This window comes from Trachypithecus francoisi, unplaced genomic scaffold (assembly GCF_009764315.1).
Source record: "Trachypithecus francoisi isolate TF-2019V2 unplaced genomic scaffold, Tfra_2.0 Lachesis_group10, whole genome shotgun sequence".
NCBI lineage: Eukaryota > Metazoa > Chordata > Mammalia > Primates > Cercopithecidae > Trachypithecus > Trachypithecus francoisi.
Window position 1 is genome coordinate 66,790,182 of NW_022681455.1, and position 26,415 is coordinate 66,816,596.

Genomic DNA, 26,415 nt, shown 5'->3' on the forward strand with positions numbered 1-26,415 from the left:
ACATACACATTTTATTCCATGTAGTGCCCTCATCTAGAATGGCCACTTTCTCATCTTATTTCATTAACAACTGTTAATGCCCTTCAGGTTTTGGCTTAATTACAATATGTCTGAGAAACCTTCCCTAACTTGTAAATGTCCCTTGCTTATAACTCAATTATAACGCATAAGTATTTTAACATTATTCATCTGCACATTTGTTTTATCACTAGATCTGCCAAACTTGGCTGAACAGATTTCTAGGCCAGACTAGTAACAACTACAGTAGACTATTTGGTATGTAATGACTAGGTCCCAATTCTTTTTCCTCCTACCTTTGTTTCAAGAACAAAAATTTATTAAATTAATAAAATAATTTCTCCAAGAAGATAATAATTAACCAAGAAGCTTTTAGGAAGAGAGGGCTCTTAATTCACACAAGGTTATTTCCTTAAATGGAATTGATACACTTATTAGAAGAGCTGAACTGAATTTCTAAATAGCTTAATATAAAATATTTTGTAAAATAAAAAATTTTCTGAACAACTTGTGGTAACATAAGACCAGAACAAGCACTATTTTTAAATTTTTAATTGTCCGAAGACAACAAGTAGAAGAAAGGTGCTATCGTTTGGTTACCAAGCTTATAGCTTGTTTTTGGATTGCATTTTCAATAATTATCAGGAATTTAACTATAATATTTAGATTATGATAAGCTTGACATAGACCTTATATAAAACATTATAACTTTTAAGGTCTTTAAATAACAATCTTTTGAACTTCACTTCAGACTTTTTTTTAATGTACAAAAAGGCTATCCTTTTCAGAAACACAAAACTTTTATTACTTACTACTGCCCTCTAGTGAATTTCCAGAAAAAAAAAATCAGAAAACTAAAGAGATTGTATAGTTTAAAATGTTTCTATTAATAGGTTGGCCATAATTGTCACCAAATTTATTTACTTTGACTTCCAAGAATAAATCACCAACTCTATTTGAAAACTAAAATCTTTTAAAATAATATATACAAACTACATTCCTAATACCTTCTTTCACAGCTCAGTTTAGAATGGCACTTTTCTTTACATATCTCTCTTCTTTATCTGGAATGATGGTTTCCAACTCTGCAGGCCTTAGATTACAGTAAATGGTCAATGCTGAATACTACCTGTAGACTTAATAAATGTCTTCCACATATTTGTGAAATCTATTATTCAAAGATGTACATGCTATTATGATTAATGAAACAATACAGGTACTCAAGACTTTCTTTTTAAGTATTCACTGAGTCTAAGATGTATATATTTTCTTACATTTAGTATCAGTGAAATTTGGATGCATCTAAAAATTGAAGGCATCATATTATTGAAGGCCAGGCAGAAGCCATGACATAGTTGTTGTTACATGCACATTCACAAATTTGGTCACAGCAAGTTACATTACAGTCACTTCAGTTGAACTACAAGCATTCTGGGTACAATTATTGAGTTTAATTGGCACTTATGTCTTAAAAGATAATATGATTTGACATTAAAACAAAAAGTTAATGTGTAAGTAAGGAGAAAGAATGAAGACACATCAATAGTAAAGAAAAAATATTCATTAGAACAATGGGCATAATTCTGTATTTTCTTACAAAGCAACAGTCAAGTGCTTCATAAGCTTAAGAAAGGGAAATATCCAAAACAGAAGTTATTTTGCATTTTTCTGCTTAGGTATATACAAAATGATTCCCTTCTTCTATATGGCAAAAAAAGAAACAATAAAACATCTTAAATTTACAGGATAGGTGTGTTGGTGGTTTCAAAGAAAATCCCAGAGATAAGACTAGAACACACAAGAAAAGCTGCACATCAATTCTCTTGATAGCACACAAGAAAAGCTGCACATCAATTCTCTTGATAGCATAAAAGACAATACACTTTTTTAGCTTCTGTGTATGAGTGAAAACATGTGAAACTTGTTTTTCTGAGCCCAGCTTATTTCACCTAACATAGTGACTAAAACTAACTACTAAGAGAGGAGAGGCCGGTAAGGGTAGGGAGTAAGGAGGGCAGATGAAGAGAGGCTTGATTAATGGGTACAGTTAAAGAGACAAAATAAGACCTAGCGTTCGATAGATCAATAGGGTGACTACAGTCAACAATAATGTATTGTATATTTCCAAATAGCCAGAAGAAAATAATTCAGATATTCCTAGCATAAAGAAAAGATAAATGTTTAAGGTGATGGATATTCCAATTACCCTGATTTGATCATCATACATTATATGGAAGTCTCAGACTATCACATGTACTTGGAAAATGTGTATACCTATTATGTATCAATAAAAATAAAAGACAATACAGTTGGTTCCCATGTCACAATGGTTCAACTTAGGATTTTCATCCTTTGTGATGGTATAAGACCATTCTTTTTTACTTTCAGTACAGTAGTCAATAATTTACGTAAGAAAACATTTGATATTTTATTGTAAACAGACTTGGTGTTAGATAATTCTGTGCAACTATAGGCTAATGTAAGTGTTCTGAGCATGTTTAAGATAGGCTAAACTAAGATACTGTGTTCAGATAGGCTAAACTAAGCTATGATGTTCATTAGTTTAGGTGTATTAAATGCATTTTCACACTTACAATATTTTCAACTTATGATGGATTTAACAGAATGTAACCCCACTTAAGTCAAAAAGCATCTGTGTCATATAGTAAAACATGAACATCAATAACCAATTCAAAAAGTGATTTAGAATTCTCACACTCCAAATATAAAGTTTTAGGAATGCCTTTCATTTCATATTTTCCTTGTTATGAATGCAGATAAATCCAAGAAATCTCACTCACAAAATATAAAACAAAGATTATAAATGATTCAGAAAAAATTGTCAGATTTTTCCTTATAGTGACACATAAAGTAATGGTGCACCTTACAATCGGTAGCATACATTCAGTGAAATGTGCTATCACATAGGCTGAGAAATTTGACTTTTAAAGGGAATTTCTTTCTCAAAATATTATTGAGAACCACTGCTAAGGTTCATAAGGTGTTGTAACATGAACTGGTGTTTGTTTTCTCCTAAAATTTGTATGTTGAAATCTAATCCCCAGTGTGGTATTTGTAGGTGGAGTTTTCGAGAGGTAATTGAGTCATGAGGGTAGATCCCTTATAAATAAGATTAATGCCCTTATAAGAAGGGTCACAATAGAGCTTGCTTCCTTTCTCTCCCTGCTCTTTATCATATGAGTGTAGAATGAGAAGACAACCAACTGCAAATCAAGGAAGAGGGCCCTCACCAGACACCAGACACCTTGATGTTGTACTTCCCAGTCTCTAGAACCATGAGAAATAAAAGTCTGTTGTTTGAGTCACCCAGTCTATAGTACATCTGTTGTACTGACCTGAACTAAGACATGGAGGCAAACCAACATTTGATGGGTATAAGAAGAAAGTATTAAATGTTTTATTTCTATATTTGAATCTTTATCACTTTAATTTTCTTTAACCTATCAGTTTATATTTTACATTAAATGTACATGAGTTAGCATAATAATATGTAAATATGCATTTATAATCATAAATATCCTGGTGGACATATTTAAAGTTTTACAGACAAAGGTATATAGTGAACAATTTAGCAGTCACTGCTTCTATAGGCACTTCACTGGTCTATACGATACATTTTGCTGAAGACATCATTATTCAACATTTCCCCACTTGGTGGCACCAAAAAATTAGAATATCTACATATATATCCATGCCTACAAGTTTTACTTTTTTAAATTTAATAAGTATCAATTCCCTTTCAATGTAAGCTTAAAATAACAGGCAAACTAATATGCTGTTTGACCTTCTTCTCCTAAAGCTCACTGCCCAATTATCTGGCATTCATTAACACAGGGTACAGTAGTCAGAATCAGTAAAATTTAAATAATCAACTAGTTTCAAAAATAAACAATAATACATAACTAAGAAATTCACATTTGACTGACACATAAAATAAAAAAACTTCCCTAACCTCAATACAAAAAAAAATTCAGTTACAAATTCTGTAAGAAACACGATTTTTACATTTCATATATGTAGGGTCAAAGTACTCAAGTATTAATTTCCCACTCTGGGTACTTAATAATTAAGATTAAACGTGTTCTACTCCTCATGAATATTTTCTATACCCTCTTTTAAGCTGCCACAAGAAAAGCCCAGTTCTCAAGCTTTTCCAAGGTAAGTTAGGAGAAAACTTTGTATCCCAACTACAAGCAAATATGATAATTATACTATTTAACCACCTATCTACAATAAAACCACATATCTATAAATTGTTGGTTTTCACTGAACTTTTACTAAAATTCCAGTAAGTATTATTGGCTCATTTTTACAGATGGTGAAGCTTGGGATCAGGTAATAGATTTTAAACAAACTCACACCCATGACTGGAGCTCAGCTATACACACCATGATGCAGCTCTTGAACAGGGCATCATCTACCTTCCTCTTCCCCTCCCTCTATATATCACAGGTATTAAAACTGGTCAAATCACAGCTTGGTAGCAAAACCTGGGCTTTGAGTACTTGTAGTGCTATTCAAAAGATATTATCTCTCTATCCACACTCCCCCAACCCCAACTAACCACCATTCAATTATGAATGCCTTTTCACTTACCTTTGAATAAGGAACATTCTCGCTGATCATAATACAACTGCTTTTTGCATTTGGTTTATTTTCAGTGAGAGAGGTGGGAACTACAGTTTGAACCATATGAAACTGTGAATATTCAACTGTTTAAGCTAATAGTGACTATTAAGTGGCCAGTAGATTCCAAGACTTGGTGGATTATTTAATTAAATCCTCACTACTTTATTACTTAAATATTATACCACTATAAAGATGAAGAAATTTAGATGGGAAAGTAGGTCAGGAGACCCATGGACTTGAGATCCACATTTCAGCCCCTCCACACCAATTATTTTAATTTTACTGTTTACGCTGCTTAAAGAAAACAAATAACTGCTAGGAAGTTGGATCTTAGCAGGCTGTTACACTGGAATCACTCCCTTGGCCTTAGGCCTTAAGTGGCCCCTCTCTACCTATTTAGCAAACTTTTTTACGTGTTCCTGGCTCCCACCCTCAATCCCATCATTATAAGGTCCTCTGGTTGTTTTATCAATATCCTTCAGCCCAGCCCTCTATACAGTAAAGTATCACATAATGTCATCAATGGATTCTTGGAAACTGTGACTTTAAGTGAAATGATGTATAACAAACCAATTTTTTTTTTTTTGTGAGATGGAGTCTCGCTCTTGTCACCCAGGCTGGAGTGAAATGGCGCAATCTCGGCTCACTGTAACCTCTGCCTTCTGAGTTCAAGCTATTCTCCTGCCTCAGTCTCCCGAGTAGCTGGGATTACAGGAGCCCACCACTAAAGCATGGCTAATTTTTGTCTTTTTAGTAGAGATGGGGTTTCACCATATTAGCCAGGCTGGTCTCAAACTCCTGACCTCAGGTGACCCGCCCAACTCAGCCTCCCAAAGTGCTGGAATTACAGGCATGAGTCACTGTGACTGGCAACAAAACCAATTTTACTACAGACTAATTGATGTAAACAAGAGCTAACTTCCTATGGCATATTTCTGGTCACAAGAACATCATCAAACTTCTAAATAAAGATTCAAAGCACTTCTAATATTAAATACTGAAATAAATATAAGCTATACATACATTTAGGAAAGATCAATAAAAACAAAATACTCGGCCGAGACAGGCGGATCACGAGGTCAGGAGATTGAGACCATCCTGGCTAACCCAGTGAAACCCCGTCTCTACTAAAAAATACAAAAAACTAGCCGGGCGAGGTGGCGGGCACCTGTAGTCCCAGCTACTCAGGAGGCTGAGGCAGGAGAATGGCATAAACCCGGGAGGCGGAGCTTGCAGTGAGCTGAGATCCGGCCACTGCACTCCAGCCTGGGCAACAGAGTGAGACACCATCTCAAAAAAAAAAAAAAAATACTCAACTTGGTGAATCAGTGAGTGACGATGGTTGTGGTCATAGTGGGTTAAATTAAGGAATAAATGTTTGCAAAGTGAAAATTATAAAGAGTACCTCCGACCACCACACAGTTCAAAAACAAAAACAAACAACAATGTTGGGCTAGCTGAACGTTTTTGTATTACAATTATTGTTATGCACTTGTATGTGGTATACTTTATGAATTTTTCTTATACAATAATTTGCATTCATTTATTCATTCATTTTCCAACCCACTTATTCTTAGTTCAGGGTCACGGGTGGCTGGAGCCTATCCCACCAGTTCAGGTTGCGAGGCAGGAACCAACACTGGACAGGATGCCATTCCAACTGCAGGGTGCACTTACACATACCTACACTAATTCTTACTGGCACAATTTCAGACATACCAATTCACCTAATGTGCACATCTTGGAAATGTGGGAGGAAACCAGAGTACCCAGAGAAAACCCATGCAGACATGGAAACAACGTGCAAACTCCACACGGTGGCCCTAGCCAGAAACTGATCTTTTTTCACATCAACATTATAAGAAAACAACATGAAAAAAAAAATGTTATTGAGGACCTGCTGTATTCTAGAAAAGTGAAGCTCTTTTAAGGATAGCTTAACTAATTCAGTATGAATATTATGTTGGTTCAATTGATTTAAATAATTTTCAAAGTTTCCAGTTAAATATAAAATAGTTTAAAATATTTCTTTCCAATAATATCATTCCTACAAAGAAGCTCTCTTTGAAATAGTTTTAATAACAACTGACTTTCTCCACTCCCACTTGCTACCCTCATAGCTTATTTAATTCAGAACCACCAGAGTAGTACTGTTAAAATGTTTGTCAGAGCCCATGACTTTTCCATTTAAAAACTTACAGTGGCTTCCAATCTCAATCAGTATAAAATTCAAAACCCTAACTGTGGACTATAAAGTTCACATGACATGGCCTCTTGTTACCACTCAATGAAACTTTTTTTTTTTTTTTTTTTTTTGAGGCGGAGTCTCGCTCTGTCGCCCAGGCTGGAGTGCAGTGGCTGGATCTCAGCTCACTGCAAGCTCCGCCTCCCGGGTTTACGCCATTCTCCTGCCTCAGCCTCCCGAGTAGCTGGGACTACAGGCGCCCGCCACCTCGCCCGGCTAGTTTTTGTATTTTTAGTAGAGACGGGGTTTCACCGTGTTAGCCAGGAGGGTCTCGATCTCCTGACCTCATGATCCGCCCGTCTCGGCCTCCCAAAGTGCTGGGATTACAGGCTTGAGCCACCGCGCCCGGCCTCAATGAAACTTTTACTACTCCCCCTTGTCAACTGAATTCCAGCCACAATAGCTTTGCCTCCTTGCTAGTATCTGAATATAACATGTACATGCCCACCTCAGAATCCTCACCCTTACTCTTCTGTCATGACTTACTTTCACTTCATTCAGGTATCTGTTCAGATGTTAGAAACTATTCCTGATCTTTACAGTAGTCTCAGCCTCTACTACTGTCCATCTCCTTATGCTGCCTTATTTTTCCTCATAGTATCTACCAACTGACCACTGGGAGACATGTCTCTGTGCATCTTTCATTTCTGCATATTTTGCAAGCCAGGAGCTTACTGACATCCCCGCCCAACCCACCACTTTTTTTTTTTTTCTGTACTATCTTTTCAAAGATCTTTGTATAGCAAATAGTCTTGGTAGATACACAAAATATCTTTCCCTGCAGCAAGGGACAGGCATGCTTACCATCCATTATAAAAGATTCAGCTTCCCTAAGCTCAGGGCTCCTCTTCTACAACCCATTCAATTATGTGCAGCTCTCATCTAGTTCTCTCCCAACTGCCCCAGGGGAACTGGGACTCGGGAAACCAATACAAAAAAAAGTTGATCCTATGGCTACTGCTATTGCTGTGAGTAGAAGTCTTAAATCTTCAGTTGCCATTCATAAAACTGGCAGGTTACAAGTAGGGTAAATATCGTAGGCCCTTCATAGTTCTTGACATTGACATTACATATTGAATTTCTCTCTATTTTTTTTCTCCTGACTAATGTTTCATTGATTGCTATATCCTCATTTCTCTATACGTTTCAAAGCACTTTTACAAATAGTATCATCTGACCTTCAAAAATCCCTGTGGAACATTTTCTATTTCCATTTAATAGGGAAGACACTGATCCAGAAAGGTTAAAGGACAAACCCAAGATTAGCATAACAGATCAGTCACAGAATAATAGCAATTAGAATCCAGGTCTAATTCCTAATTTGTTATTAACTTATGACTACTTCTTAAAAGACAACTACTATACTGTACATTCTGTGAGACAGAAGAATAATCACCCACTGATACTAGATGGCAAATTCCTTACGTGGTATCACATAAAAACACAAAAATGTCAATGAATAATAAAACTGAGTACCCAAATAAGCACCTGTAAGACACCGAAATGTATGTCTTTTGGGGTTCTTTTATTATACATTACGGCAAGTGAATGATTATGCGACAAAACTAGATTCTGCTCTTACAGTAATAGCCACTTCCTTTGTGTCTAAAGGAAGACATCTTAAGACAATACCCAAAAAAGTTTCCTTTGTAACCAGAATTTTCATCTTTGCAAGAATTAAGAGTGCTTCCACATAAACTTCATTAATCTGAAAGGTTCCAGATAATATTAATGCTGCTTATACAACTCTCAAGATAGGTAATAAAGAAGCATTTATTACTAGCTTTTTATCTATAATGTGAGCAAAAGACTCAAAGAGAAGTCTGTATACAACTTGGTCAGTCGTTTATAATTCACACCTTACCACTTCCAGGAAGACTGAAGGGAAAAAAAGTCTGAGAGCATAAGAATAGATTTCATATACAAGAGAAGTGTCAAGTTATATAAGATATCTGATTTTAAAAGCCCTATATTCCCAAGTAGAATAAATCTGCAAAATCACTAATAGATATGGTCTATGGTTCAGAGTTCTAATATGCTTATAAATCCATTAATATGCTTATAAATCTATATGCATCTATAAGCATATAGATTTATAAGCATACTTATAAATCTATTAATATGCTTATATTATATATGCTTATATTAGAAATGTATTAATATGCTAATTAATAGGCATATAGATTTATAAGCATATCAGATATATAAATCTATTATATAGATTTATAAGCATAGATTATTATAACAGTATATAATCACCTTCAAAGTTCATAAGCTATAAAACTTGATTATTACATTGCACAAATACAGCTAAAATGATGACAACTAAGTAGTTAAAATTTTACCCTTAAGTAAAGAAAACTGAAGTTGAAAAAGAATCAAAATATTATAAAGGAAAACAATAAAGTTTAATAAATTACTAAGGTAAAAAAATTGTTTTATAAGGCAATTTTAACTCAATTATTCCCATTTCACTTACTGTGTAAGTTATAGCTGCCAACATTCCGATCAAGGTCAGAGAACTGATAGAAAATGACAACGCAGCTAAACCATCTGTGAAGAAAGAAAAACTGTTAAAAATGTACATATACACTACTCAAATACTTATATTTGGCAAATTAACATAGAAAGTTGAGCTGCTTACACATTTGGAAGAAATAAAAACCACCATGTATTACCGTATTCTTGAAGTGCTAACTCCAAGTGGAGAAAAGAGTTTCTAAAGGACTCTTTAAAAACTGATTTGTGAAAAATCTTTCAGACTAGCTGAGATTTTCTTTCCTTCACCTCTTAAAATTAAGAGGAAAATTATTGGCTAATTATTGGGCCCAAAAAGAGATCAGTAAAATACCAGATGCTCAAAAGGTGATTAAAAAGATCACATGGCCTTTCTTAATGGCAGACCCTGAGAAATAACATTTCATAGGAAAGCTACTGACCTTGACTCTTTCTCCCTTCTCCCCTCACTCAGTCTTGAGACTTCTAGTTTCTTTGTTCTTAATTTTCAAATCAGTTCTTAATAGACAGTCAAAAACTAAAATCTTAATTAAAGAGTTTATTTCACTTTTTAACTTGAAAGGACAAGCTTGCCCACTTGGCAGAAAAATAAAAGCAAACACAACTGGAAAATAGATTCAAAAATACACACACACACACACACACACACACACACACAAAATACTATGCTAATTAGTTGGATTTAGGAAATTATCTAAAGGAAGGTCAAAGAGTGAGGGGCAGGAATGACATTTCCACATAAATATATCAAATTATGTAATAAAATACTATGCAAATTTGAATATTCTTAGGTAGGAGCAATACTTTTTCCAGTTTTAATACAGGTCCTATTAGGCCTGTATTGATCGAGTTTAAATGCAAGTCCTGTGGAACCAAATATAAAGTTTCGATTAATTTAATGTATTAACACTAATCTTTTATGAGTACTAATAAAATTATAATGATCTATCATCTTAAAACTCATGTCTCAGTTTTGTATAACACATAAAGAGAGCATATTATTAACAAATTCACAATCATGCAAGGCAAATTTTTAAGCCTTAATTTTTTAAAACGACTTTTTATCAAATCAAAGACATTTCGATGCTGTTACTTTATTGATCATACCAGAAGTATCAACAGAACGTGTTCATATAACTAGGAGGGGTCTGACATCTGGCTGATAATAATTTTAAGGTACTATCACTTGTAAAACATATCTCCCAAACAGAGATGTAAAAATCTGAAAAATTATGTGCCTTAGAAATGATAAAATAGACATGCTGACATATTTGGCCAATCAAAATGTTAATATTACTAATAGTCAAAATCATCTGAACCAAATAACTCAAAATTGATCATTACTAATTATTCCCATCTGGGTAAAAGATGAATAAAAACGTGCTGAAGATACTTGAAGATGCATTCTCTTTATATGTTAGGGGGTCTTTGATCTGGGCATATACATCTTTATGATATAATAAATCCTATTGTAAACAAGTTGTAGTATAGTCACAAAATGCATTACTCTGCTGTAATAAAAAGGAACTACTAATACAAATGAATTTTAAAACATTATTTCATGAAAAATGCCAGGCATACACAAAAAAGAATCATTAATAAATGGAATCAGAATTCCACTTACAATATTCAAAAAAAGCAAAACTAATATAACTAATATATAGTCGCAGAAAATGTAACAATGGTGCCTCTCCTGGGGGATGATATTAACTGAATGACATACTGCAAAAAAATTGCTGGAGTGATGGATGTGTTCTGTACCTTGACTGCAATCGGTTACAATGACTATATACATGTATCATGAGATCTATGCATTTTACTACATATAAAGCATTTTCTTAAAAAAGGTTATATAGGCCAGGTGCAGTGACTCATGTCTGTAATCCCAGAACTTTGGGAGGCCAAGGTGGGTGGATTACAAGGCCAGGAGTTCGAGACAAGCCTGGCCAATATGGTGAAACTCCATCTATACTAAAAATACAAAAATTAGCTGAGCATGGTGGCGGCTACTCAGGAGGCTGAGGCAGAAGAATCACTTGAAACAGCAGAGGTTGTAGTGAGCCAAGATCACGCCACCGCACTCTAGCCTGGGTGACAGAGCAAGACTCCATCTCAATCAATCAATCCAATCAATCAATCAATAAAAAGGTTTATACCCTTGATGCCTGAAAAATGCAATGCAAGGAGGCGGGATGAGAGACGAAAGGACTGAAAATTAAGAATAGCTAAGTAACTGTTTTGGACTTACATAGCTGATCTAGAGTGATAAGTAACATGTATACTAGAATATGGTGTTTAACATTGGAGACAAAAAAAAAATAAAGACTAAAGAGAATGGAATTACAAAAAAACAGAATAATGCTACCTATCTAATCACCAATTCAAGTTATATTAATACTCAAAGTATAACTTATGAAATAACGTTTAGGGTAGAAGAGTAGTTACTCAAGATATCTAAAGGAGTTAACTCCAAGAAAAGAAGCCATTAATTTATCAGCGATAGAATCAAGGTACATAAATCTGACGATTCAGTATTAGTAGATGCCAGACCTGCTACCCTTATTCTTGCTAGTATCAGTAAGATATTAATGAATCACAATTTACAACATGAGATCTTAAGTGGAAATCAAGAAAATTAAGAACTCATACAGCAGACTGCAAGACTTAATTTAATCATTGTTTAGTATTGTACCTGGGTAAAAAGAAAGAAGTGCTGATCAAAGAATGTATAGTACCTATTAGAATAGTCAAAAAAGAAATTTTTCTGCATAATATTTATAGAATAAGTACACTAGGTATCTTTGAAAATAAGGTTACTATGTTCAAATGCACAAGGAATTTTTAATATGATACACAGTATTTTAACATCACTTTCTAACGCCAAAGTTATTTTTTCAATGATTAAGCAACTTTCTTAATCTAACCCATGAGCCTTTTTTTTTTCTGTAAAAACCTAGGTCACACAGAGTAAGTTAAGGAAAACTTCTAGAAAAGCCATGCCAAAATATTTTGATGAGGTAAATTTATAAAACAGTATTTAATTCATACAAAACCTCTGTAATTTATATTTTATATAAAAGACGATTTAATCTCAAACAAAAACATAAAGGTTCTCTCTTACTAATTAAAAAGTAAAAATAAAACCCAATATACCCAGTATATTTCTTTAACATATTATTTTATATTATCCTAAGTGAATTAGAAATTATAAGAGCCTCACTGCTAAAATACTTTGAAGAAAAGATTAAATTTTCTTTCAACATGGTAATTTTATGAAGAGGTCAAGAAAATAGCTACGTAATAGCTAGAAGGCTAAAAGCAAACCTTAAGAACGCAATACTTCTAATTTGTCTAGCATTAGGTTCAAAACAACGAGTTAGAAAAGCGGTGGGGTTAAATTTTTTTTTTTTTTTTTTTTTTGAGACAAAGTCTCGCACTGCCTTGCTCAGTCCCCCAGGCTGGAATGCAATGGCGCAATCTCAGCTCACTGCAACCTCCACCTCCTGGGTTCAAGAGATTCTCCTGCCTCAGCCTCCCGAGCAGCTGGGATTACAGGCACCTGCCACTGCACCCAGCTAATTTTTGTATTTTTAGTAGAGACGGGGTTTGGCCACGTTGGCCAAGCTGGTCTCAAACTCCTAACCTTGTGATCCACCCCCAACCCCTCAGCCTCCCAAAGTACTGGGATTACAGGCATGAGCCACCACACCCAGCTGGGGTTAAATTCTTAACAAAATACAAATAGACTGCTTCTCAAAAGTCAAAGTATCAGGAAATATGAATTACTATGTTTTAAAAAAAAAATGATACTTACGACTACTTCCAAGTTCTTCAAATAGGAACTTCACTTTTTCCCACTCTGTAGAATTTTTGTTATTGGGAACATTCAATGGAACAAAGGCACTACAAAAGACAAAATAATTGTTTTAATAGCTTTAAAGATAAAATGTTAAATTAGATAGTTTGAAACTCAAGTTATTTTTCTTCAAAACAATAAATAAAATCTGTACTATGCACAGAGGGGAGTGAAGAGTTAAATACCTATGCATTTACTTCATTACAAATTTGTTTTAATAGTTGCATTCAGTAAAATTTCCCTTGTAATCCCGTATGTTTTCTGCACTTAAAATACTTTATTATACTTTAATAAAGCTGGGAAAAAACAAAAAATAAATATATAATATTTTGAGAATGAACCATAGGTTTTAGATGATCAAAACAATCCACAAAAAAGGTTAAGGACATCTGTATTAAATCAGTAAAGCAGAATGTACATGTATGTAATTATTTAAGAAACAAAAGAAATATATTAGAATAAACAGTAAATGTCTCACTGTGGAATCAGAAGTGATTATTACTTTTTTATTAGTATTTTTCTATTAATATATCTTTCAAGATTCTATCCAACAGACACAATGAAAGTAGTTTCAAAACTATTTGTTTTTCAACCCACAGGTGAAGAGGAGCTGTAGAAATAATAGAGATAGCTAACATCCTAGGACCTGCTGTATGATCTCAGACTGGGAAAAGGTAGAATAAATAAATGTTCACTTTATTACCTAGCCCATATCAATAACAAGAAGATAATCAAGAGATTAAGGTAAAGAGCTGGGTATCCCTTAGGTTGTATATGGGTAGGAACAAACAGGAGTAGGAAGTAAAAAAAAAAGAAAAAAAGAATCCCTATTTCCTGCTGCTACTGATAACTCTTGTTTTAAAAATGACTGGGCACAGCATGTCAGGAGGTTAAATTTCTAACAATCTGCATTGACTTCAGTTTACTATATTCTTATTAATCCTCGAGACTTATTTCTCCCCACTTTTAGAAAAAAAAGGCGCTTACTCACAGGCATAGAGGAATAAATGCAGAAAGTTTATTATTTGTTGACCGAGGTATGAAATCAAATAAATGAGAGCAGAGGTGTGGAATCAAGAAATAAAATTATAACATTTTTGTATATTATACATCCATGACACAAATATAAACTAAGCAAGAAAAAACTACCTATATGATATTCCTTTATTTGAACAGAGTTTGTTCTGGATATCCCAGAAAGTATGTTCTGAACTTGTTAGTTGGGAATAACCAATCTGTGAGAGTGGGAAAACAAAAATTTCTATGTTGTACAAAATACCACCTATCATACTATTTAAAAAGAAATATGTATTAGGATATCTAAAAATAGCATTCATACTCATAGGGCTCAATATGCAATATTCTAAAACTCAGTATGTCAGTTTTACGTAATCAAAGATATTGTACAGAAAGAGAAGAAAATTAATTAATCCTTGCTCTTGATGACACACGTTCAACTCCTGAACAGAATTATCTAGTAGTTCAAACATTCAAAAGAGAGTAACACCAGAGGGAACCTTATATAACCAAAAAAAATTAAAAAGACTAAAAAGACTAAGTGACCCACACTACTATCAGAATGACTTCAGGAAAATACTTCGAAAGCATCTATCAGAGAGTTAACATTTGAGCACTTAGTATTTTAGGTAGAAACGAAAGCACAAATTCAAAGCAGGTTCCTAAATCACTTTACCACCAGGATTTTATCATCTAAAAAACAGACCTAAAATATTTTCACATAAACTAAGAAAACATCCATAAGTCAAACTTAAAATATGGCAAAGGCACTAATTAATCAATACAGACCCTGGCCTTAATTCTGCAGGACGTTGATGAACCAGGCTTTCCTTTTTCAATGGAACTGATGTAGGGTAAGAAGACCCAGAGGGCAGAGCAGCACCTGACTGGTATAAAAGCATGTCAACCTTTTAACCATCAGAAAGAATAAACCACTGTTCATTGGCCAAAGAGCAGCCCCACAGACAAAGATCTATAAAGAAAAAGAAATGCCTACCAACAGATGAAAAGGTAACTGAAGTCAAATAAAGTTATAATACAGATATATCAGTTCTGAGGAAAGAGACAGCAGTTAAGATTATCAGGTATTTAGCATACTAAATGAAATGGTGATGACATTAAAGTAACCAAGAGTTAGTATACAATGGGATTTGTGTGGTAGAAAGGTTCACATACTTTTAAAATTTCAGCCCTTCTAGAAAAAAATAAATGTATACAGAGCACCTCAGCTTCCAAAAACACAAAGTATTAGATTAAGCCATTTATGCCTAGTGTTCCATTACTGGAATATTAAGCTTGTGGGAGTTATTTATATTTCACTGCTCAAGGTCATCACCAAAGTCTGATTTTTCACTAAAAAAATTTGCAACCTCTGGCATAAATGGGTTAAAATATAAACTAGAGTCTAGTAAGACAATACTTTTCCCTCATGCCCTTGAAAATAATAAAACTAAAAAACTGCTTAGTAAATATATTTTCTACCCAATCTGATTCACTGAATTAGCTTAACACACATTATCTCTTCAGAAAGAGACAAAGAAAAAGCTAATGAATTTCAGTAGATATGAAATGGAAATGATGAATTCAGCAGAACTGAAAATAAGATGTTCACTTCTTACACTCCATCACCAAGTCAATTCATATTTATCTTCCAAATAGCTTATGTTTCTTCCTCTCTGTTCTCTTGGTAACCACTGTAATTCCAAAGCTCACCTGAACTTATATAATGGCTACTTAACTGATCTTCCTACCTACTATTTACATACCACTTCTCCAACCCAACACCCAAAATCCTCTTGCAATACATCCTCCACAGTGCTGTAACTCTTTTTTTTTTTTTGAGACGGAGTGTCACTCTGTTGCCAGGATGGAGTGCAGTGGCTCAATCTCAGCTCACTGCAACCTCCGCCTCCCAGGTTCAAGCTGTTCTCCTGCCTTAGCCTCCCAAGTAGCTAGGATTACAGGTGCACACCACTATGCCCAGCTAATTTTTGTACTTTTAGTATAATTCACTATGTTGGCCAGCATGGTCTCGATCTCTTGGCCTCGTGATCCACCTGCCTCGACCTCCCAATGTGCGGGAATTACAGGCAGGAGTCACCACACCCAGCCCACAGTGCTGTAACTCTTAAAGTCATATATATTTATTTTCATGCATTCATGCACACAAATATATATACATCTTCACTGCCTTTCAATTACTCAGTAGGATAAAATTAAAAATTTCTTAAATATGGCATGTAAGACCCAGAGTCTACTTACCTGGCTAATGTCATACCCTGTCACTTGCCCACAGGAACACTTGAAACATCACATTAGCCTTCTTTTTTTGAGGGGAGGGGAAATCTAAATTCACATCATACTTTTTATGTCATTCTTCAAACACTCCATGCTAACCTCAGCCTCTCAGTTAATATATTTTATAGACTGAATTGTGTTCCCTAAAAATTCATATGTTGCTGGCTCTCTGCTCCTCCATTCTATAGAGAGCCTCATCTTTGCAGCAGCACCAGCCACATCACTGAGACATCATGGTGGAAATGAAGGGCAGAGTAAATGGATTTGGTCATAGTGGTGCCTGGTCACCAGAGCTCCTTTTAACTCTGGCAAAGGGAATATTGTTGCCATCATTGACCCCTCAGTGACCTTAACTATATGGCCTAAATGTTCCAACATGACTCCACCCATGGCAAGTTGTAGGGCACTGTCAAGGCTGAGAACTGGAAGCTTGTCATCAATGGAAATCCCATCACCCTCTTCTTACAGGTGCAAGATTTCACCAAAATTAAACGGGGTGATTTGGGCGCTGATAATGTTGTGAAGTCTACCAACATCTTTACTACCATGAAGGAGGCTGAGATTCTCTTAGAGCAGGGAGCCAAAAGGATCCTCATCTCTGCCCCTTCTGCTGATACACCCATGTGATGGGCCTGAACCATGAGAAATACAAAAATGGCATTAAGATGGTCAGCAATGCCTCCCGCACTATCAACTGCTTCGTCACTCTGGACAACTGTGGCATCATGGAGGGACTAATGACCACAGTTCAAGCCATCACTGGCACTCAGAAGACCATGAATGGCCCCTTTGGGAAACTGTGGTGTGACAGCTGTGGGGCTCTCCAGAACATCATCCCTGCCTCTACCTGTGTTGCCAAGGCTGTGGGCAAGGTCATCCCTGAGCTACAGGAAGCTTACTGGCATAACTTTCCATGTCCCCACTGCCAATGTGTTGGTTGTGGACCTGATGTGCCATCTGGAGAAACTTGTCAAATATGATGACATAAAGAAGATAGTAAAGCAGGCATTGGAGGGTCCCCTCAAAGGCATCCTCGACTACCCTGAGCAACAGGTTGTCTCTTCCAACTTTACTAGTGATACTCTTTCACCTTCGATGCTGGGCTGGCCTGCCTTCAACAACTACTTTTTCAAACTCATTTTCTGGTATGACAACGAATTTGGTTACAGCAACAGGGTGGTGGAACTCATGTTCCACCTGGCTTCCAAGGGGTAAGAGCCCCTGGATCACCAGCTTCAGCAAGAGCACAATAGGGAGAGAGAGGCCCTCAGCTGATGGGGAGTCCCTGCCGCACTCAGTCCCCCACCACATTGAGAATCTCCCCTGGTCACAGTTTCCGTGCCAGACCCCCTGAAGAAGGAGGAACCTAGGGAGTACCACTTTGTCATGTACTATCAATAAAATCCCCTGTACTCAACTCTCCAAACGAAAGAAAAAAGAAAATCCCTATGTTGAAGCCCTAACTCCCAATGTAATGGTATTTGGATACAGGTCCTTTAGCAAGGGAATTAGGGTTAAATGAAGTCAAAAGGGTGGGGCCCTAATTATCCCATGGCATCGGTGTCCTTATAAGAAGAGGAAGAGACACCAGAGAGTGCTCCTTCTCTCTCCCGCACCCTCTCACTCTCCCCCTTCCCTTCTCCCTCTGCAAGCACAAAGGAAAGGCCACGTGAAGACAGAGCAAGAAGGTGGCCTTCTATAAGCCAGGAAGAGAACTCTCACCAGAAACCAAACTTGCCAGCACCTTTAACATAAGACTTCTAGCCTCTAGAACCATGAGAAAATAAATGACTGTTATTTAAGCCACCCAGTCTATGATACTTTGTTATGGCAGCCAAAGCAGACGAAAACAATATACATGTTACTCATCTTTTTTATTTGTCAAGTCAGCTGACCAATTCCCATTCCTTCGAATCTCAACTCAAATATTACTTTCTCTTAGATCTCCTGATTCTTCAAGGCAGAGTAAGAGCCTGCTCCTCTACCATCAACATCTGGTATGTATCTCCTATCAGAGCACTTAAACATTGTAATTCAAGGTATGAATCTGCATGCCTCCACAACGTAAACCTAGAGGACAGAGACCATGGTCCTCTATCTTTAGCCCAAAGATCTAGCATAGTATCCAACACATAAGTGTTCCAAAAACGTATGAGCTACATGAATCAGTTAAATCTAGATCACGGCTTTGCCATAAAATTATCTAGTTTTCTCTTAAAAGAAACTCTGAATATGCCACCTTCAAAAATATTTCAAGACCTTTTGTCAATCACTTAACCTAAATGCACACCTCATTCAAACATTTACATATGGTAATGAGAAGAACACTGTCCTAGATGGCTGAAACGCTAATAATCTTTAATTCACTACTCTTTTATTCTGACTGTTGCAAAGATTTGTAGTTTTATTGGTGATTCTCATTCATGTTCTAAAATAGGAGTTGGCAAACTACTGGCTGCCTGTGTTCATAAAGTTTTTCTAGAAAACAGTCATGTTCTTTACGTATTGTCTGATTACTTCTGAGCTACAAGAGAGACACAGAGACCATACAGACAGTAAATCTAAAATACTATCTATGCTTTAAGAAAATTTTGCTGACTCCCACTTTAGATAATTCAGGTTTACATACAAGGGACATGTATGTTAACAAGGGAAATTAACATAAGTAGATTTAGCTTTCTTTAAAAAGCCAAAAAAAATACTTTAGAAATATACTCGGTAGCTAAAATACATAGAAAAACCACTAAAAAAGGTGCTTACAAAAAGTACTCTTTTTCATGACACATCAAGGCAGGTAAAAAGAACTGAAAATATGACTTGACTATAAAACACATGCATCCTAAGAACTCCGGGAAATACAAAAAGTTACTCAACAATTTTATTCCTATTACAAGTTACATATAATAAGTAATTTTTTTAATTTATGGAAAGTTATGTATTGAAAATTGTGAGACTAAATTATAAACAGAAACTTCAAAAAATTTATTAACTCCTAATGTATTTCCTAACATAAAAAAAGACAGACTAATGACCTATTTTTAACAAAGATAAATGTCTTCCATTAACAAGGATAAATTTTAGATGTACAAACAAATAAGCAAAATGTTATGGATATAAGTATAAAAACAAGAAGAATTAAGAAAGGAAATTCACTGACAAAGATTTAAAGACTGATAGAGTCAAATCTGAAAAGATGTACAGACAAGGATTTTCATCAAAGTGTTATTTATAATAATGGGGAAACATTATAAATGTCTAAGCAGTTATCACTAGAAGATCACTTAAATATATTTTTGTATCCTTAGAAGGAAATGCAATGTAGTCAAAATTGATGGATCTACACTTACTATCCTGAAGAGATGCCCGCAATATGTTAACAAGTAGATTACCAAGAATTATAAAAAATATAATCACATTTGTGTAAAACTAAAACATGTAGGGTGGATGCAAGAAGGGAGGTGCACTCTGCATGCATTCAAGCACATAAAAATGTCTAGATGAAACGACATAGACAAAACTGTTAAATTGTGGCTATTGTTCCTTGGAGATACAGAGAGTGGATTGTTCTTTTTTTTTACATTTTTTTTTTCTTTCCTAGATTTTTCTGAATGATCCTTTTATTATTTTTTTCAAATAATTCTATTTCCATTTCATGGTTAAAAAAAAAAACCAAGACTTACCCAACTAAAAGAAGCAGTGCACAAATCACAACAAATCCCAAAGTATACTTGAGTGCCGTTTTAATTTGCTAGATGCCAAGGAGAAAAAAGTATAACATTTAGCAAGCCCTTTAAAATATAAAATATTCTTGCAACAGTTTAACAGTACCTTCACATCAGATACACGCTTACAGTCAAAGGTTTCAACTAAGGTTGAAAACCTTAAAATTTAAAGAGAATGGATATACTACATCTTAAGTATCTTTGCAAAATATGAGATTTTTAAAATCTTTTCAATAGTTACGCCCTTATAAAAACCAAACCACCTAAAGTATAGATGATTCTCCAGTAGGCATCTTTAGTAAAATTATCAGAATATGTAATACTCCCCCAGACAGCAATCAGAATCTACAATGCCCCATCCAATTCATCAAAATGGTTTATAACAATAATCAACACAATATACACATTTTTGTTTGAGTATATACATGAGTATAAATATACTTGTATATATACTCATATATACATATATGTAAGTATATATACACATATATATTTATGTATTTATATTTATACACATACATAAATACTTATGTATTTATGTATATGTGTATATGTGTATATATACTTACATACATTAATATATATTCATACATATATAACATATGCCAGGCACTGATAAGAACGTCACATATGTTAACTCATTTAATTCTCATAACAACTCTAAGATAGGTTGTTCTCATCTTTACTTTAGACATAAGGAAGCTGAAGTCCAGAGAAGTTAATAATCTCTCCTAAGGCGCATAACTTGGGAATTTAAAAACTATTTAAAAACTGTTTTGCTTGGTGCCTATAATATACTCCAAAGACAAGAAAAGCAAATAAAGACAAAGCTGGATATTCTGAATATGAACTAAAAATAATCTCATTTTAAATCAGTCAGAAATAACATTTGTGCTCTCAGACTAATGAAGCATCTAAAAATGATCTTTTAAAATTTGAATGAATGTTTCACATAGTAAGCTCTTATTCACAAAGGGGGTAAGATATTCCTTAGGAAAAAAACTGAAGAAAAGATAAAGAAGATCCTGAGATCAACCAAAGGGTAGAAGAATGTGCACTCTGGAAGAAGTGAAAGAGACTGCATAAATCTCATGGAGATTTTATTAAATTTGCAACTAGCTACCTTACTTTACATACCTTGGTTTTTCCAAATATAGAGTAATATAGTATCTGCAAATAACAATTTTGACTCTCTTTATAAATATTTAAATGTCTAATTTTTTTTCTCTAACACTACGTTATCACTCTAGGAGTCATTTGAAATACTGTTAATTTACTTGCTCCTAATCTTAATGCCAATGCTCTTGAGGTTTTAAGCATGATTAAGCATGATGCTAGCTTTTGACTGAATATATTTATTTCTAATTTAAATACAAATGTAAACAAGGTATAAAACAAAATCCTGTAAGTCAAAAAGATAAGACATTTAGTCTTATTGTACAACTGTTCCCCTAAATTACAAAGTGTTCGATTTTGACATATACCTTTTAATATACATTTTTTTCTTTGACCTATTAATTACTATATAATAATAGATTTCCTGATTTTCAGTCATCCATGCAATTGAGAGATAGGCCCAACTCAGTTATATAATATTAATATATTTCTAAGATTCTCCTGAATTATATTTACTATTATTTTAATTAAGATGTTTATACCAATACTTAAGTGATAATGATCTGCAGTTCTGAACACGCATGTGTGCTGTATTTGTCAGGTTTTTAAAAAGTCAGTACTTTTTTTTTTTGAGACAGAGTCTCACTCTTGTCGCCCAGGCTGGAGTGCAGTGGCGCAGTCTCGGCTCACTGCAACCTCCGCCTCCCGGGTTCAAGCATCTCTCCTGCCTCAGCCGCCAGAGTAGCTGGGATTACAGGCCCCCACCACCATGCCCAGCTAATTTTTGTACTTTTACTAGAGACAAGTTTTCGCCATGTTGGCCAGGCTGGTCTCTAACTCCTGACCTCAGGTGATCTGCCCGCCTTGGCCTCCCAAAGTACTGGAATTACAGGCATGAGCCACAGCGCCCGTCTAAAAAGAAAGTCAGCCTTATCCTGGATTAGTAAGTACAACCTATAAGTGCTCCTTCTTTATGCTTTTGAACAGGGGCCAGCAAACTACATTCACTGTGCCACATCTGATTCATCTTCTGTTTTATTGGATTATAAAATGTTCATTATCTCTGGATACTTTTAACACCATAATGGCAGACTTGAGTAGCTAAGACAGAGACCATATAGCCCACAAATCCTAAATTATTTACCTCCTGGCCTTCTACAGAAAAAACTTTGTATGCCTGATCTAGAATTGCTTTGTCAAAAATAATAGTCACAAGCCACATGTGGCTAGAAAGCACTTGAAATGTGGCTAGCTTGAACTGTTGTGTAAAATACAACCCAAATTTCAAAGACTTAGTGTGAAGAAAAGAAACTTAGTATTTCATTACTAGTTTGTTTGACTATATTTGAAATAATATTTGGAATATATTATGTTAAATACAATGTATAATTAAAATTAATTTCAACTGTTTCATTTTATTTTAATTTAGCTAACATTGTATTTCTATTAGACAACACTGCTCTATAAAAAAATTCAGTCATGTCATTCTCTGAAAAAGCAGGAAATACTATTTTTCTTTCCTAAACTGAGGCCTCTAAAATAAAGATACTTACAGTACATTTACTAGTATCATCATCATCCTTTTCTTCATAATAGAAGTAGACAAAAGGGATCCAGAAGAACACACAGAACAATATAACAGAATATAAAGCTGTGGAAATAAATAATAAACCAAGTTTTACTAAATACATATGTACTTAATCATAGTTATCTGTCTATATGTGTGTATATTCACTTAACAAATTCACTCCCGATTCCCTCTACTCATAACTCTTTCTATATAGCATATGATGCCCAAATAGCCTTCTCTGTCCCATGAACCAAGAGATCAACAGTACTATCAGAATAACAATCTATAATTCAAGTTAACTTTGCAGCAATTTTTTTTTTTTTTTGACAACGGAGTTTTGCTCTGTCACCAGGGCTGAAGTACAGTGGCGCAATCTTGGCTCACTACAAGTTCTGCCTCCTGGGTTCATGCCATTCTTCTGCCTCAGCCTCCTAACTAGCTGGGACTACAGGCATGCGCCACCACGCCTGGCTAAGTTTTTGTATTTTTAGTAGAGACAAGGTTTCACCGTGTTAGCCTGGATGGTCTCAATCTCCTGACCTCGTGATCCACCCGCCTCAGCTTCCCAAAGTGCTGAGATTACAGGTGGCAATTTCTAACAATAGTAATAACTGGGTCCAGAACAATTGTGGCAGCTGACATATGAGCTCTTACTCTGTACTAACTACAATGCTGAGAACTTCCTATAAACCATCTCATTTAAATGAACTTTAACTTTTGTGTTCATTCCAACTTAAATTTGAGTACACTTGACACAACATTTGCTATTCCGGCAACTTAAAGAAACAGCTATAAATAATATGGTCTTTTTGATATAAATAATTTTCTCATCTTAAGTTTAGAAAAATATGCAGTATTACACAACCAATCTTACACAAATCAAAACAGAGAAAAGGTAAAAAGAATAGTAGAACAGTAAAATTAAATTCTCTATTTACCCATTAATGGACACTGGGGTTGCCTCCAAATTTTGCAATTTGTGAATAACGCAGCTATGAACATGGAAGGACAAATAGCTCTTCATAATCCTGTTTTCAATTCTTATATTCAAAATTAGATTCAACATTAACTGATAGGAATTACTATTTATCTGCTTTTTTTTAAAAAAAGTTAGATATGAAATACTTTTAACCAGTAGTCAGTCAAAATATTTATTTAAATTCAATATAGAGTTTAAGTTAAGCCAAAGATATAGTACCTTTAACAATAAAAACAGAATAAGGAACATTTGAGACTTTAAGCCTAAGAAACCTGTTCTTAAAATCTGTATTTTCACATTCATTTGTTTATATGTATTCAGGAAAAATAATAGTACCAGTATAATTATAGAAAGCAATTACAGAATGATAATCATTGTACTCCTTTATAAAAGAAAGCAACTGTTACCATCTCAGACCTATAAGGATGGCTACTAACAAAAAACAATAATAATGACACGTGTTGTCAAGGGTGTGGAGAAACTGAAACCCTGTGTGCTGCTGGTAGGAATGTAAAATGGTACAGCAGCTGTGGAAAACAGTATGATGTATCCTAAAAAAATGAAAACTGGCATTACACATGATACAGCAATTCCACTTCCAGGTATATGCACAAAAGAGTTGAAAACAGAGTCTCAAAGAGTTATTTGTACACCCATGTTCATAACTGCATGGTTCACAGTAACTAAAACATGAAAGCCACGCAAGTGTCGATTGATGGATGGATAGTGAGGCAAAATGTGGTATACATAAAACAGAATATTACTCAGCATTAAAAAGGAAGGAAATGATATATGCTACAACACAGATGAACTTAGCATAACTAGGACATTATGCTAAGTGAAATAAGCCAGTCACAAAGACACATACGATATGACTCCACTTATATGAGGTACTGAGAGTAGTCAAAATCAAAGAGACAGAAAGTAAGATGGTGGTTGTCAGAAGGAGAGGGGAAAGGCAAAATAGAGAGTTACCATTAAAAAGGTATAGTTTCAATTTTACAAGATGGGAAGTGTTATGGAGATGGATGGCACCAATGGCTGCATATTATGAATATATTTAATACCACTGAATAGTATACTTGAAATGGTTAAGATGGTTAAACAAATATGGAAAAATGCATGTTAGTAATGTATAATAAAATCTAAATTACTTACTGTGTTGGAAAAAATGACTTTAGAGTTAAAGAATTTTCTTAACATTTGCTAGCCTTATCTCATTTATCTGGAGGACACTTATGAAACAGCCCTACTACATGCAATACAGATAAAAGAAACTCAAATCAAATAGGACCCTAAATAATCAACAGAGGGGCAGAGTTAATTTATACTTAGCAATCACAAAATGTCAACATACTGAATTTGGCACTATAGACATTTAATGAAATTTATGCAGGCTTTTAATATTATGAGCAACTGATAGTGACAATAAATCTTTTAGGGCAGTGAATATTGGTGTTTCTACTACAAACCAAAGAATAGTGAGTTTTAACATTTCTATTGCAAATCTAAGAGCCAACAGACATAAACATTTATCTACAAGGAACTTAAACAAATTTACCAAAAATAAACAACCCCATCAAAAAGTGGGCAAAGGATATGAACAGACACTTCTCAAAAGAAGACGTTTATACAGCCCACAAACATATGAAAAAAAGCTCATCCTCACTGGTCAATAAGAAATGCAAATCAAAACCACAATGAGATACCATCTCACGCCAATCAGAATGGTGATTAAGTCAGGAAACAACAGATGCTGGCGAGGCTATGGAGAAACAGGAATGCTTCTACACTGTTGGTGGGAGTATAAATTAGTTCAACCATTGTGGAAGACAGTGTGGCAATTCCTCAAGGATTGAGAACCAGAAAATACCATTTGACCCAGCAATCCCATTACTGGGTATATACCCAAAGGATCATATATCATTCTACTATAAAGACACATGCACACGTATGTTTATTGCAGCACTATTTACAATAACAAAGACTTGGAACCAACCCAAATGCCCATCAATGATAGACTGTGAGAAAGAAAGTGTGAGACTGAAAGAAAATGTGGCACATATACACCATGGAATACTATGCAGTCATAAAAAAAAATAAGTTCATGTCCTTTGCAGGGACATGGATGAAGCTGGAAGCCATCATTCTCAGCAAACTAACACAGGAAACAGAAAACCTAACATCTCATGTTCTCACTCATAAGTGGAAGTTGAACAATGAAAACACATGGACACAGGGAGGGGAACATCACACACCAGGGCCGGTTGGGGGGTGGGGTCAAGGCACAGGGAGAGCATTAGGACAAATACCTAATGCATGTGGGGCTTAAAACCTAGATGATGAGTTGATAAGTACAGCAAACCACCATGGCACATGTACACCTATGTAACAAACCTGCACATTCTGCACATGTATCCCAGAACT

The 26,415-nt window shown here is 34.9% G+C and overlaps 1 protein-coding gene across 2 annotated transcripts in view; it reads right to left on the reverse strand.

The window, feature by feature from the left end:
- The window catches only part of LMBRD1 (LMBR1 domain containing 1), a 129,778-nt gene that overhangs the window by 60,797 nt on the left and 42,566 nt on the right, over positions 1 to 26,415 (reverse strand). For both annotated transcript variants that reach the window (XM_033217561.1, XM_033217562.1), the window contains exons 4-7: positions 22,993 to 23,090; positions 20,282 to 20,349; positions 13,245 to 13,333; positions 9,393 to 9,466 (exon numbers count right to left, since the gene is read on the reverse strand). In XM_033217561.1, the coding sequence (XP_033073452.1) occupies positions 9,393 to 9,466; positions 13,245 to 13,333; positions 20,282 to 20,349; positions 22,993 to 23,090 (329 nt within the window). The remainder of the gene's footprint in view (positions 1 to 9,392; positions 9,467 to 13,244; positions 13,334 to 20,281; positions 20,350 to 22,992; positions 23,091 to 26,415) is intronic.